We start from the raw sequence: 15,644 nt of genomic DNA, 5'->3' as shown, positions 1-15,644 counted from the left end.
GGACCCAGGATCCAACCCCGCACGGCAGGTCCCGCGTTTGAACCGGCAGCGCTTTAACACTGCTGCCGCTTATGACTGAAGCGTGAAGGTCGCTGTGTTTATGCTAAGCAGGCTCCGGGGGCCCGGGCTGCTTTGGGGGCGCCTCTGCCGGGTGCCCGCCCGCGGCCTGGCGCGGCCAGGCCTCCGCCCCGGCACTGCGCTCCCGGAGGTGAAAAGCCCCCGCCAGGCTACGGCGGGAAAAGTGCCCAGGTCTGCGCTCTGCGGCCTGGCCAAGCCCGCTCCGCCCGGGCGCGGCATCAGGCCCTGCGCGTCTCCGCCCGGCGAGGGCAGGCGCGGCGGGCAGCGCGGCCCGGCCGCCGCCGCCGCCTCCCCGCCAATGAGGGCCGGCGCCGTCACGGCGGCGCGTCACGCGGGCGGCCGGCAAGATGGCGAAGGTCTCGGAGATGTACGACGTGACCTGGGAAGGTAACGCAGCGGCGCGGCGGGCGGGCGGCCGCCCGGCCCGGCCCGGCCCCTGCGCCCGCAGGCCCCGCAGCAGGCCGGCCGGCCCCGCGGGCTCCCGACGGCGGCGGCCCCGCCGGGCGGCGCGGCCCGCGGGGGACGACGGCGGCGGTTGCGGCGACCCCCCGGCCGGGCCGGGCCGGGCCGGGCCGCTGCGGTGGTGGCGGAACAGCCCTGTCTGCTCGCAGGCACCGGGGAGCCGCGCGGGGTCTGGCCCGGCCCGGCCCGGCCCGGCGGGCGCCTCTCCCGGGGCTCCCGGCCCCGGCCTTGGCCCCGCGGCGGCGGCGGGGTCGTGGCGCCGCTTCTTGCTGAAAGCAGCCTGCGGCCTTCGGTGCCTCCGTGTCCCGCAGCTCGCCGCTCTCCCTGCTGAGGTTTTCTATAAACACTCTCTAAGCCTTCCTTCCCTACTCTTTTTTTTTTTTTTTAAAGGCCGTTATGCCTCTAGGAACGGCAGTTCAGAAAAACAGCGTTTTTCTCGCTGATCGTGGCACTGCGTGTGCAGGCTGGGCGTTTCTGTTACCCCCCCGCAGCTCTCCCTGGGGGAGGTGCGCGGCTGAGGCGTTCGCGGGTCGGCAGCATCAGCGCACCTGCAAGAGACCCGCTCTGGGACAAAGCGGCCCGGCCAGATAGAAACCCGCTTTCCCTTTCCATCACTATTGCTGAGGAAGGAGGAAGCCAGTGATTCAGTTTCAAATGTAATAGTGTTTTTTTGTCTTTGTCTTCTTCCATAGCCCCTAAGTTCTTGTTTATTCCATGGTAAAAATATTTTCTGGTAAAGTTAAATCACTTTGAGGGTAGGTATGAATGTGTAATACCAACACGAAAGCAGAGTGATTGGACAACCCTTTTCTCGGAGTACTTTGGCGATCTAGTATATATTTTACTGGAAGAGAACATTTTTGCTGGGATAAACTACGTCAACACTAGATGCATCTGCTCTTGCTCAATCCTTTTAGTTGAAGTCTTAAAAGTGGAGGGATAACAAGTCAAGATTTAGGATAACATAGCCGGTATCCTTCAGTCTGTTCAGAAAGCCTGTATGGAGTACCTGAACATTGTCTGATGTTTCTCTAAAACTCAGTCATGAGAATTTGTGGAGGAACACTCAGAAACTCTGAAGTGACATAAAAGTTTTTGAAAATCCTGCTTCTTAAATCTTTGTGTATCCATTTGATCTTAGTGCAATTTTTTTTTTTTTTGTAGTAATACCTAATGTGGTTTACCCGAAATTCTGAGTGGTTCTTCTTTCATAAGCAGTTTGTTCTCACACCTCCTTGTCCAAATGCTGGTTCATACAGCACTCAAGCCCATTGAAGTCTCATATCAGAAATAAGTTAATGCTTGTCTGTAATTTTGGACATAAAAGAGGGACCTAAAGATAAATGGTCCGCTGTGTTACAAACATTATATAGTAGGGAAGACAGTGCATTGACAGAGGGAAGCTGCGTGATGTTTTTTATTTATTTGTTTACTGTTAATCCATGAAGAAGTGGGGGAAGAAAAAAGAGTTAACAGAATGATTTCCTGAACATAAATTATTATTGATTACTTTGGTTTTGTAATGTGGGGAAAGAGAAGGAATATTGCATGGGAGGTATTTTAGCAGATGTCAGTAACATGCACATCAGAAATAGTGCCCGTTCTGTCTGTCGTGTAACTTCTTCTAGTGGACTCCAAAGCAGCACAAAATGGAATTTGAAATACTCAGTTTTCAGTTGGAATTGCATTAATATCAGAAAACATTGTATCTGATACTGAAATAAATATCACTGTAACTGAATAATTAAGGATGAAAAAGCGAGTTTGCTTGCCAGCGTGTATGGTGCATTATGGTGATGTCATTAGATTAATCTAGTACTTTAGGAAAAGATTATGTGTGTGTTTTTATATATCTTATGAGAAGGTGTACTGGTTGTGAAGCTGAACTTGAATAGAGAGCAGGCAGGCCAATATATGGGAATGAAAGGGGTGTGTGTTTGTGTCTGTGTCTGTGTGTGTGTCTGCGTAGCATTATTAGGTTTATTTTTAGGCCTTCCCAAAAGTTGCTGTAAAAAAAAAAAAAAAAACTTCTGAAAAAAAGGCTTCTAAGAAATCAAGAAATGACAGTGCCAATGTTGCGGTACTTTAACTGAAAAAAAAGCTATCAGTTTTGAAAAAGATAAGTTGACATTGGCCAGTTAGTGACAATGGCCTGTTTTAGGCCCTTTATTTGATTTATTAATACAAATACTGGAAACAGATCCTTAAAACCAGACCAAATATTAATATGGTCTCTTTGGAAAAAAAAAAATTGGTAAGCATTTATGATCCAGGGAGTAATTTAAACATGTCAAGTCACACTGCCTAAATAAGTTTGGCTATATTTTTCAGTTTTTACTTTATTTGAATATAAGTTGCTACAAAAATTACATCAGAGAGATGATTTTTTTTTCCCTGCTGCTTAAAGTGTCAGTGATTGGGAAGAGAAGTAAGATTTTTTTCACAGGACCAGTAGCATGTTTTGTGGATACGCTCCCTGTATAATTAGCCCAACCTTGTTTTGGCTGACAGTTTTGCAGAGTCGCTGCCTTTATTCTGTAATCTGAAGGTTGTGACCAAGAAGGGAGAGGATGCCCCAGCTTATTGCTTTTGGACTTTGCTTGGGTGAGTGCCCTACTCTCTTGGAATATTCAATTTTCAAGAGTTTTAACTGACATTTGCAGCACTGTGCAAGGTGCGTGTTTTTGCCTAGGGGTATACTGAACATGAAAATTTTTGAGGACTAGTCAGGGTGTTTTGTCATACCAATTTTTTAAGTTGATATCTTCCAGTTTACCTTCAAATGAAAGAATCAGTTGGCATGTTGGGGAAAACCTTGAAGATTGTCTTTGGTACCACAGCTGTCTCTGCTCTAGAGAACACACATTTGAAACATTATATTCTTCTGTCATGCTTTAAGAGATGCAAAATAGAGTAAAAATGAACAAATTCCTGCAACAAACTCTTCTCAGAGAAGAAGGCTTTTTCGCTGTACTCCACATGCACTTTTACAGATCCCTAGTACAACGAGGCTGTTCATTAGTGTTATGATCCCAGCAGTGTTGTGTCCTAGTCCCTAATGGAGAACTTGGAGAATTAGAAACTGTATAGTGACAGAGAGCCAGAAATTGCTGTCTGGCAAAGAAGCGTGATATTGCAGATTTATCATATTGGCAGTAACTGGTGATGTACAGTCTCTTCTAGGAACCTCTTAAGCCGTGTAGAACTTGATAGATATTGTCAATCTAAGTAATGCAACACCATTGGCGTGCATCTGGCCTGTTTGGATTTGTTTCCAACTTTTCTTGCTATTGATAAACATTTGACATGATTTCAGTGATACATTAAAGATGAATTTGGCCCATGCGTGGAAATATTTTAAAAAAAGACACCTCTATAATTTTAGGAACTGGTTGTGTTCCCACAGAAGTTGGTCTGCGTGTGCAGAATTAGATTGATTGGCAAACAAGAAGCAGTCATGATTGTTGAAACTAAATAAAGTAACAGTTGGCTTTCACAGTAAAACTTGTCTGATGTCTTGTCAGAATTGGACAAAATAAACCAAGTTTTCTTTCCTTCTCTTGCTTGCACAGAAGCACAATTGTTTTAACATGCCAAGTGCAGCTAAAATGAAGCTGTGCCTTTCAGTTAATGATAGACATGCTTTCTGGAGATCTCTGAGTGCTGTCAGGGTAACTCTTTCTCTAATCAATAATTCTTCATGGGGTATCAAAACCAAAAAGAGAAATGTCATATTCTCTAAACTAAATTTCTTTTAACATAAGTGGAATGCAAGTCAGGAGATTATTTTGCCAGATTTTGGGTAGCTTTCTTGATGGCTATATTCTTGACTTTACACAGATTTTCGGGATCAGTAAATCAGTATTACTATTTTTTAGATTAAAAATTGCACTACTTAAGTAGTATTACATTAGGAGTTTTTGTTACGTGTTCACATGAGACTTTTTTTTAGGATTCTTTGTAATTTGTGTATATATCATAAAAATGTTTAATAAAATCAAATTAAACTGTATATTCAAGGCCATTTTCTTGCAAACACATGCATGAGGAAATGTCATGTATAACAAAGAGAAAATCCCGAATGAATTTTGAAGAGGAACATTTCTAATTATCATGTCTCTAGTTATTAGAGTCCACTTTATATGACAAATTGCTTCCTTCCTTAAAGGAAGGACTTAAAAACTGCGTTCACATTTACTTTCTAAGAAAAGACTCCACTAAATAGAAAACTGAGTCCAACACTTTGTCTTTCATAATCCGTGTACACTTAAATGTTGATGAAAGTATTTGTTGTGTTCCATGCTGTGTTTGCTCGCTTCTGTGTATTCCTGATTTTTGTTGTAATTGGGGACAGATCAGTTTACTCCAGATTTTAAATATGAAGTAATGTGATTGCAACAGGCAAAGGTGAGATCCTGAAATTTTAGCTCAGGCCACTTTGTTACAGTTAGAGGCGGCATCAGTGTTGTCCAGCTGGGTTTCTGTTGCCTCTTGCTATACTTGCAAGTTACTGGCCACGTGTTTGGGTGGAGACAGCGGGCTGGAGATCTGAACCGAGCCGGAGCCCAGCCATGACACACAGTGCGGGCTCAGGTCAGCTTGTCGAATTGGTGGCTTGGTGGGGCTTTTATGTTCATTTATTTATTTCCCCTTTTGTAAGTTGGGTGTGGGTGGAACTGAGGGGTGGTGGAATATTGGGTGTCTGCAATTGAAGAATGATATAAAAATGAGCTCTAGCAATGTGCTGGTTACTGAATCCCTGCCTCACTGACCACGGTAACGGTTGTCAGATGTCAAGGTAGTGTTTTCAAGTGTGTAACGTATGTCTCAACTAATAGGGATAACTACCTTGATTTCATTTCATCAGGTGGTTTTAGATACTAAGGACTTGAAAACTGTATTTCATCTAAACCAACAATCGAAATATAAATAATTATAAAAGTTACTTACTGTCTAGTTGCTCAGGCCAAATTAACTGAAACCTGAGCAGAAACAAAAATAAAATACAGGTTATTTCTTTTGGCTTTCTACACATTATTTGTATATTTTTAGGGATCAATGAATATCTTGGCAAGTGTGCCTGTTCCTTTGAGCTTATAACACTTTGATTTATTTATGCATAGCTTGCTATTTTAAAAAAATCCAAGACTAAAGCAGATATGTCAGTTGCTCAAGACCCACCTATATATATATGATAGAGGTGTAATTGTAATTAAAGTTAGTCATTTCTTTAACTATTTTTTTCTAAAATCCCAGCTTGCTATTGCCGAACCTTGTATTGCATAATATATGTAGATTTGTCTCCAAGACTTGAATTATTATTGGCTGACTTCTGTGAAGGCTTTCTTAGTAAAAATTCATTAAGTTTGAGAACATTGTTTAAAAAAAAAATCCCATAAGTTTTACTGTAAATTTTAGCATTTTCTTCTGCCTGTTATAGGGAATTCAGTATTTCTAAAACTAATGAGCCTTTTGACAGATGCACCTGAATGAGAACATCTGTTTGTGTGTTCTGCTTTTCAGTCATACACTGATGTACTATGCCTCTCCTGCTGGTTTTTGCCCCCCCCCCCCCCCCCCCGTAAATTCTGTAATTAGATGATGAGTGGTAGACATGCATTCTATTAATAAATTACTTGGACACAGTTGCATTTGGAATTGCACTGGAATGGAGGCGTTGGTAATTTCCAAGTAAATGAGTAGGTAAAAATCAGATGACTTATTTTTTATGTACGTAACTTGTCAGTTTTTGTGAGTGTTCGTGTTCTCTCACATTCTTGCTGTCTAACTTGGAATTTCCAGGGATCATCGTGTGTCTAGAACCATTTGACTTTACTCATGCATATGAAACATAACCCTGTGGTGGTTTTGGTTGAATTTCAGAATACAAAATATAGCACAGTAACAGTTTTATGAGTGATCTGAGATCACTTCAAATAGATGGAAGAAAGTTCTGTGCATAATTTTAAACTGTCAGTTATGTTAAACTGTGCATTTTGAAGTGCAAGAAAAACTGACAGTATTTAGATCTATGTTTGTGTTTGTTTTTCCAGCTGTTGTAAAGGTAAAAAAAAAAAAAAAATTGGCAACAGTTTTCACGGTACCTTCATATTAGTAAAAACACTATATAATATTGAAAACTATTCTCTTTATATTCCCTTAACCTTTTGTTCTAGTATATGGGACTCATATAAAATTATATTATTAATAATTTTGCATTTCAGAGATAAATAAAACCTAGTCTAGTTAGTGCTCTCTAGATGAGTATGCCCTGCTGTTCAGGAGATCTGGTTCATAATAAATGTAGTCCTAGAACTGCAAGCAAACAAAAGTCCTCATGCTAAAAGAAGCTGTTTTTTCTCTCTTAGCTAGATAAGGAATGATAGTCTTCATGCCTTTGGGCCCTCCCCTGCTGAAGAAAGCCTTCACTGGTGTGCCCGTCTTTCCTGGTACTCCTGTCCATAGGAGTGTGCTGGTTCTTTCTAGGATGGAATTTTACAGCATTTTATTTGCACTGGTACAAATGAGAGGCAAAAGAGTTCTCATAGTTCTTCTGATACTTTCTCTGAGTGAGAATTTATTCATCTGGAAAAGATAAAGCAATTTTGGTATGGTTTGCAAATATAAGTATAAAACTCCTTGAACTCTTGAAGCCTGTTTTTCCTAACAATGAGTAATGTCTGTTAAATTTTATTATTTGTTGGCTAAAGAGAAATCAGGGATTTCTGCATATGTTATTAACCTTATAGCCTACAAATTCAGAAGCTGAATCGATTTTTTATATATATATATATATATATATATATATTAGCACAAAGGCAAGGTTTGATGCTGTTTCAGAAGCCAGGTGCATCTGTCTGTCCGCAGGTAGATTTTTAGTATTAGTGGAAGTCATTTTCTCAGATCTACTGCCCTCTCTAAAACCGTTCTTCAGATACTTATTTTCCAGACATAAAATCCAAATTCTGTTACTCTTTGGAAATCTCAGTATTTTCTTTTGACCCCCCCCTCAGATATGCGTGATAAAATGAGGAAATGGAGGGAAGAAAACTACCGAAACAGTGAACAGATAGTGGATGTGGGAGAAGAGTTAATTAATGAATATGCATCTAAGCTTGGAGATGACAGTAAGTACACATTATTTTAAAAACTTCCATCGTTTTAGCTTTTATTGCACGTGTCTGGTTTTGTTTATTCTGTTTTCTTCTTTCAGTCTGCTTATTATACTTCTGTGTAGCTTTTCTCTGTCTGCTGATGTTGATTAAATATATGTTGCTTCCTTAGTTTAATAGGCTGCCTGAATTCCCAGCCTTGATTTCTTTCCCAAATATGGGGTGCAGTGAAAATAGATGGAAAAGTTACCTGGTTGAACCCTTAGTTGGCATGTTAGTAGTTAGACCATTATGTGAAAACTTGGCGTTAATCTGTTATCTAGCTGTCCTTCAACTGATTTCATGTTCTTCAACAGCATGGCAAAAGTTGAAAAGTATCTTTTTATAAGAGAGAAAGCTATTCCTTAGTTTAAGTCATATGTACTGCAAGAATTAATATTAAGGCTGTTTTTCTTATAGCATTACATTTGTGATACTGTATTTGAAGGTAAGTCTAGGTTTCTGCCATCCATAAAATTATTATTTTCAGGGGATTTTAACTACATTATACTAATTCTTGGTAGACAGAAACTTGGCATATAATGTCTCATATGAAAAGAGAATTGTTTAGAAACATGTCACAACAATACAATAGCACACTTTTCTGTAAGCATGAAATAAAATATAAAGTATAACAAAATACTCTATCAAGAGTGTAGTTGTAAGTTTGCATATTAATGTCACACAGGCCCTTTTTTTTTTTTTAATGCTCATTCCTCTTTCTTCGTGTTTCCTTCTTTTATAATTTGGATAACTTAATACAGACTGTATATTTTTCTTGTAATTCTTTTATTTTCATTAACAGCTATTATGTAGTCACTGGATTTTAGCAGCCTCAATAATGCATTGTATTTACTAATGTAAGTTACAGTATTCTGTGTGACTAACTGTTTGTTCAGCTTTGGTAAGTTAATTTTAATTTCAAATACTTGGCTTCATACAGCGTTCCAGGAATTAAAATCCACATAATTATTGCAGAAGTATACTTTACTTCATATTCTTATCAGATGAAGAATCTTTTAGTATTTAATCTTGGGTTCTGTAGATATGATTCTCTTTATAGTGATATTTTATTGTGGTTCTGTCTAGCATATTCTGCACTGTAAGTCTGTTTTGGAGTACTTTTAGTGCTAGGGAACTTGTGACATTGGTCACTGCAAATATTATGATTTTGGGATATAAATATGTTGATAATCTACCCGAATAACATTGTGTCACAGACACTTCTGTGCATATCAATGAGTCATGAAGTAGATATGGAGATTCAGTACCTAAAGTAGATATTGCACATGGGGGTCTTACATTTTAACTGTGACAAATGTACTTGTTTTTAGACTGTCTGGCTGGTTTTAATACGGCACCCTGCAAAAGAATTATCACAGTTTTCCCCCCTGCTTTAGAAAAACTCTGAAAGCTAACTTTGATTTTACTTTATTATTACAACATTGTTAGGAATTTGAGAATTGTATGTTAGTATGGAATGCTCTAGGAGCTTGATGTTCCTCTCAGATCTTGCCACTGCCCTTCTAAAACAGTGTCCTCAGTAACTCGGCCCCAGTTGGTCCTTCTTGTTCCCTTCTTGTCAGTGTTGTCTTTGTCCTTCTTTTCAAAATATATGTATCATATTCTTTCATAAAGTTGGTGTTTAGGATTTATTAGATAAATTAGCTGCAGTGTTCCTAAGCTTCTTAGAAAATGCATAAAAGTATCTGAAATTTATTTAAATATTTGTTCATTTTAATTTTTGAAAAAGAAATATCAGGAATGGAAACCATATACCATTTAGAAAAAAGAAAGATAGTGTACCTAGAATTCTTGGGTAGCAATGAAAGGTAAAGGAATCATCATATATGATGGATGTTGGTCTTGTTGTTTGATGTGCTTTCAGAAAATATCCGGATGTTGTAATGATTAATTTCGGGATGCGTATAGAAGGGAAAATAATGAATGGAAGAGGGTAGATTATTTGGGTAGCTCTATAAATTGCCTTGTATATTTATGTATGTTATTTGTATTTTGTACCTGATGCATGCGTTTTCATGTTCGTGAAAAAATTGTATAAATTATATTATAACAATAGAGTACATCTCTTACAAATTGTTCAGTGGGGAAAACAGGTTACAGACAAATTAAGGCACGTGTCAGTTCTTTTATATATTTAGAAAGAAAGAATAGTCTCTTTTTAAAAATAGTGGAAACTCATATAATAGAATGTATGTTTGAAAAAAGGTTGCGAGGGCCTTTGTTATTTGCTTTCTTTATTTTGGAAGATATTTGCTTCTGGTTTGGTTCTGTGATGTATTGAGTACCCCAATTCAACTTACAGGAATTGAGAACACTTGGTGCTTGCAGTACTCACATGATATGTTTCCTTCTGCCATAACCCATCTTTGCTGTATAGCTACATTTCTGAGTTCCTTACATTCAAGAACTCAGTAGAGCTAAAATAGGGATAACATAATCTGTCATTGATTTAGAGAAATTGTCCAACTCCAGGAAGAAAGCAATGTTTATAGGAGTTTTGGCAGTGAAACAGTTAAGGAAATTTGTTTTCTTTCTAGCCCAAATGGCTATTCTACAGGTCTGATCAGAGAGCAGGTCCTAATGGAGATCTGTTTAGAAAACTGTAGATATAATGTTAGGAAAAGCAGAGAATTAGAGCTTTTTGCCTTTCAAGATGTCAAAAGGTACTTTATGTTACTAAAAGCAATAAAACTGCTTAAATGTATTTTTAATTAATTCCAGCAGTTTGTTAAAACGTCCCTTTTTCAGTCATGGTCCACAGGAGTGGAAGGGGAAAAGTATACAGAGACAAAATTCATTAATCTTATTTACATTTTAGGTGTTTCCCATTATCTTAAAAAATCAGTTATCTGCATTTAATGTTTCCTTTGTGTCCAGTTTGGATAATATATGAACAGGTGATGATTGCTGCCCTGGACTGCAGTCGAGATGATTTGGCATTGGTAAGTTTTCAAGTTGACTTTTCCCTCAAACCTTAAGTTTTCTTCCTGGGAATCTCTTCCAGATAGTTATAGGATATTCCAAACTCCATATCTTGGACTTTTAGAATATCAAGAAATACACTGTGGGGAAGAAACCTCCTCCACCCACCTTCTCTAATGTGTAACTTTTGTTTAGACAGATCATGTCTCTTCCAATAGCCATGAAAATATTTACAGCTACTCTGGTATGGGCTAAATGTCAAGAATAATACTAAAGTTGCCATATTGTACAGGGAATGTTTGTTTATTGAAAACCTCTCAAATTATATTGTTTTTTTGGAATGTTTTGGGGTAAAATGTCATGTCATGCATATCATATTATTTGTCATGTTGGCTATCATCACAGACAAGGAGTCGTACAGTTAGGTGCACGTATGGTACATCAGAAAGGCCAATATATATAATTCCAAATGCTCTAGCCTTATTAATGAGTAATAATTGAAAAAAGTGTGGTTGTGCCCATTTTTGCTCTTACTAAAATGTCAAGAACACATTATAAACTTACGACTGTTTTATTTTTTGTTAGCTACCTGATTTTGTTTTTTTTCACTTAATCCTCCCTCATCACCTGAAGAGGAAGTGGCACAGCCATTTTTAACTTTTTGTCTGTTTAAATTGTGAGCCAAAAAAGAGACCTGCAGATGTTAAAATCAGTGAAATTCTTTTTCTTTTGGCCTTTAAAACAAGTCTGATTCCTAAAGGCAGAAATACCTTGCTGTTAGTTGTTTTTAAGATAGTATGTTTCAAGTATGGGAACTGATTGTCAATGAAATAACTTTTCTGCAGAGTACTTGGTGCTGTTCTCTCTGAACAGATCAACGCTTAAGGTGAATTCTATCCAATGGAATTAAAGTAGGGAATAGTTTTCTTGTTAGGCATACCTGTTAGGTAAACAGAGCATTTCTTATATTTGAATTTCTCTCTCACAAGTTAGTCAGAAAAGTTCCCTTTTTAAAGCATTTGCTTTTACTCATTAGGTAAAGAATGTCAAATAAATGCTGTGAGTTTTAACTGATGATTCCTCAACCTACTGTATTGTTAGTGAGCTTCTTTTCTGTTTTTTTTTTTTTTTTTCCATGTTGTATTTGAAGAGAGAGCGTTTATTAGCGACAACATAGTCAGCAGGTTGAGGGAAATGGTAATTCCTTTGTATTTGGCCCTGGAGTACTGTGTACCAGTTTTGAGCTCCTCAACACAAGAAAGACATTGACATATTGGAGCAAGTCCAGTGGACAACCACCAAGATGATTCAGGAGCTGGAGTGCATAACACATAAGGAAAGGCTGGGAGTTCTGGGTTTGTCAAGTCTTGAGAGGACTAAGGGGGGATCTTCTTGCTGTTTTCAAATATATGCTAATGGGAAGGTACAAAGATGGATCCAAAGACAAGAGCAACAGACACAGGCTGCACAAAAAGAAATTCCAAACAGATATTGGGAAAATGTTTTTAGCAGTCAGGATGGTGAACCCTTTGGAACAAGTTTTCCAGAGAGACTGTGGAATCTCCATCTTTGGAGGGGTTCAGAACTTGATTAGCATATGGCCCCGAGCCTCCTGCTCTGACTTTGGAGTTGGCTCTGTTTTGAGTGGGGATTGGGCCCAGGTGACCTCTGAAGGTCCCTGCCAACCTAAATTATTCTGTGATTTTTAATGTAAATATTGTTTATGGATATTCAGTTATAGTCAATTTGTATGTAATTTTTTTGCATATATACAAATAGCAATTTAAATAAAATGAGCTAATGTAAAACTGGAACACCTTTTCACTAGATGAAAACTGTAAACACAAACTTAGCTACTCCTTTGCAGGCAGGAACTGAAAAAGGCAAAAGACTGTTTTGCACCCAAATTTTAATGAACTTTTCATCTGTCCTTCACAAAAGGCTGGGAAAAGACATGGGGTTGATTTGTGTCCTGAAAGTCAACAATCTTGGGCTTATTCCAAATAAATAAGAAGACATTTTATAGAGTTAAAGTCATTTGTGAGAACTGTTCTTCCAATAGTTTATTCTCCCAAAGATGACAAGACACCACGTAGTCTTTGAGCCTCATGTTGTGTTGTTTGGGCAAAACTCAATGGCCTGGGATACACAAGGGGTCAGACTAGAGGATGTAACTGGGAGAAGGGCGATTTGAAAGTAGACGGACCTAGAAAGTTCTCAAATCTTTATCTCAAATTCTGTATGTATATAGTAAAATGGAATACACTGAAAAATACAGCACAAAATACTGAACTTGTTGTGAACCCAGTGAGCTTCCCTTTCTTAGATAATTTTTATGTACCTCAAAAGAAAATACTGTTTTAGTATAGCTGTCTGTTTAAACAAATGTATTTCTGTGTGCCGATTTATATTGAAAACATTTTTCATCTTTATTTTGAGGGTCTTTTAGGAAGACTCATGAAGTTGTTGAGGGAGCCAATGTTGAAAGATCAGTTGTGAAACGCTATTTGTTTTTATTAACCCTGGCAGAGATTTTGAATTTGAGTTTTGTGCCCTCTAAGGGATATTGCTTGAGATGACAGTGCAACATTTTATGCGTCTCAGAAAGTAGGCTAAAAGCCTAGAGGGAAACTTCATTTTTTTTTAAATTTGATTGATTTATAATAAAGAAATAGTTAATTCAAACAAGCCAACATCATATGTGGCTTTTTGCTACAGCTGTAGCCCCAAAGTAGACAAACAGCTCTGGAACTTCTGTTTTTTAGCAGTGAGCTTTTTGACAGCTGTGATGCATTTTGCTTAAGGGAATGGGTCTTATCTGCTCCAAATGAGGAGCTGAAGATGGTTTTCACAGAATCATTCATCTGGCTTTTCTTTTTTCTTTTTATTACTGCTGTCCTCTTTGTCTTGCACAGAATGATTGTGCATAATGCATGCATCCACTGCAATTAGCCAATTCTGTCTTTCACACACATGTTTTAGTGAAATCACCTGCTTTTGGCAGGCACCTGCACTACTGATGTCTTACATGCTGAAATTCAAGTTTATGCTTCTTTGTTGTTGTAGAATTTAAGTCAGACTTTTAAAGCTAAAAACTTATTGGCTAAAAAAATCAGAAAGCAAATTAACAATACTTAAAGTTGTACATATAAATTAGATTGTCATTATAACTGGTGAGTTTCTGAGAGAATCTCAAAAGTAGATTATTGACATAGTGCAGAACCAGTCCTAACTGTAGGAACAGATAGAACTTCTTATTAACAAGTGCAACATTTCAAAAATAAATATTAGCTTAAGCAGTTATAGGAATTACGAATTAAATTAAAAAAAAAAAAGACATTCGGTGCTACTGAGTCCAGAACCCTTTGAAGATATACCTAATGTATTTTATCTCTGCAGAGGGCTTCTTTTGTTTTTGAAAGTGTTGCAGTGGATTGTTTACATCTGTCTCACAGCTTTTCATGTCACTTGATTGTGCCAGATGTCTTCAGCTCTTGGAGTTTGTTTTGGCCTCGTGGTTGCTCTATTCAGTTCAATTATGATCATGTAGTCAGATCTGTACATGAACGTTTCTGGTCTCAGAGTACCCCTGCACTCAAGTGTTACTTCATCTTCTTTTTCTGTAATGTCGATGGAGTTTCTCTGGATGCAGCAGTCTATCTGCAGATTGTGGAGTTTAGTCTCTATATTACAATTTTTGACATTTTAAAAAGTTTATTGGAGAAAAACAGAGCATACTTTTATTCTGAAAGTTATTGTCCTTCAGGATAGCCAGATTATTGGACCACATGGTGGATTTATGGTCTGCAAAAGTTCTTTTTAAAAAATAGAGGGTTACATTTGTATTATAAAAGCTGGAGTGAAACTGCTTCCCTGGAGTTTCATGAAAGCTTCCTGTCTCTTAAAAATGTTCACAGATTCATTCAGATTATGTAATGTGCTGCTAAGTACATGTGGTTTTCTATAACAATTTGTAGCTCAGAGCAGCAGCATTTGACCTGACCATCACTCAAAGTGCCAGTAGATGGTTTCTGTATTAAATCTGGGTCTTTTGTTACATGAAATTGCGTTGTTGAGATCTTGGTTGATTGGTACTAACAAGATCATGATGCAAATAGCCTGTGCTTACTTGAGGCTAAACATTACCTCACTGATTACTGCCTCCTTCCTCTCTCTTCTCTCTGTATTCTTTTTTATCTGGGGGAGATGTGAGTACTTCTTTTTGCTGTGCTCTAGGAACCTATTTCATCTGCAGAAGCAGAGAGGGAACCTGGTAATTTTTACCAATTTGCTTATCTGTCAATATATTTTCTGTGACCAGTGGATGTGATGAGATGGAACAGACTATGTAGTTAAGCCTCCACCAGGCCCTTAGAACTGAAGAACAGGTTTAAAACTGAGTTGTATCAAATGCCTTGAAAAGGAGGGTTCTGTATGAAGCTTTTAACATGACTGATACCACTGCTCTTTTGGAGAGCCTGGGGCTCATCCTGCCCTCCACTGTAGAGTAATGGATCAGCTACAAATATTGCACTGCTATCTAGCCATATTCATGATATGGTTAGAGTTAGGTTGCTTTGGGGAAGTTCTGACCCAGTCCCTCTGCTGAATGTCCTTTTCCCCTAATCCAGGGAAATCTGCCTGTGATGAATTTATTTTATCCAGCCCAGGTGTCTCATTGATTTCAGCAGTTAGATGTTTTGCCTCCTCTGCCAGCAGGCTCAATTTAAGCCAGTGACAAACATTTTCTTTGGATTTCAAAGTTTTATTTTAAAAATAAACACAGTGCGTAGTATTAGCATAGTTTCTTCCATTGTAAGAGATCTATTTATTAAAGAAGTATCATGTAAGCTCTTACTGTCTTTATTTTGGGTTTTACTGTTTTGTATTGTTATGAGGCAACTAAGTAGACTTCATGTTTTAATAGTATCAGAAATCTTTTAGTAGATGAGTTTAATTTTCTAGATAAATAACTATTTCCAAGAAGCCTGGCCATCTAGTGACTTG

At 38.3% G+C, this 15,644-nt stretch overlaps 1 protein-coding gene across 2 annotated transcripts in view; it reads left to right on the top strand.

Annotated features, from left to right (window-relative positions):
• The first annotated feature begins 363 nt into the window (after window positions 1-363).
• EMC2 (ER membrane protein complex subunit 2) overlaps window positions 364-15,644 on the top strand; it is a 44,903-nt gene continuing 29,622 nt past the window's right edge. For both annotated transcript variants that reach the window (XR_010883273.1, XM_067290240.1), the window contains exons 1-3: window positions 364-465; window positions 7,554-7,667; window positions 10,593-10,657. Coding sequence is in view for 1 of the 2 variants with exons in the window: in XM_067290240.1 (XP_067146341.1) it covers window positions 426-465; window positions 7,554-7,667; window positions 10,593-10,657 (219 nt within the window). In the remaining variant the exon portion in view is untranslated. The remainder of the gene's footprint in view (window positions 466-7,553; window positions 7,668-10,592; window positions 10,658-15,644) is intronic.

This window comes from Apteryx mantelli, chromosome 2 (assembly GCF_036417845.1).
Source record: "Apteryx mantelli isolate bAptMan1 chromosome 2, bAptMan1.hap1, whole genome shotgun sequence".
In the NCBI taxonomy this organism is placed as follows: Eukaryota; Metazoa; Chordata; class Aves; order Apterygiformes; family Apterygidae; genus Apteryx; species Apteryx mantelli.
This window is presented reverse-complemented; position numbering and strand designations above follow the sequence as displayed.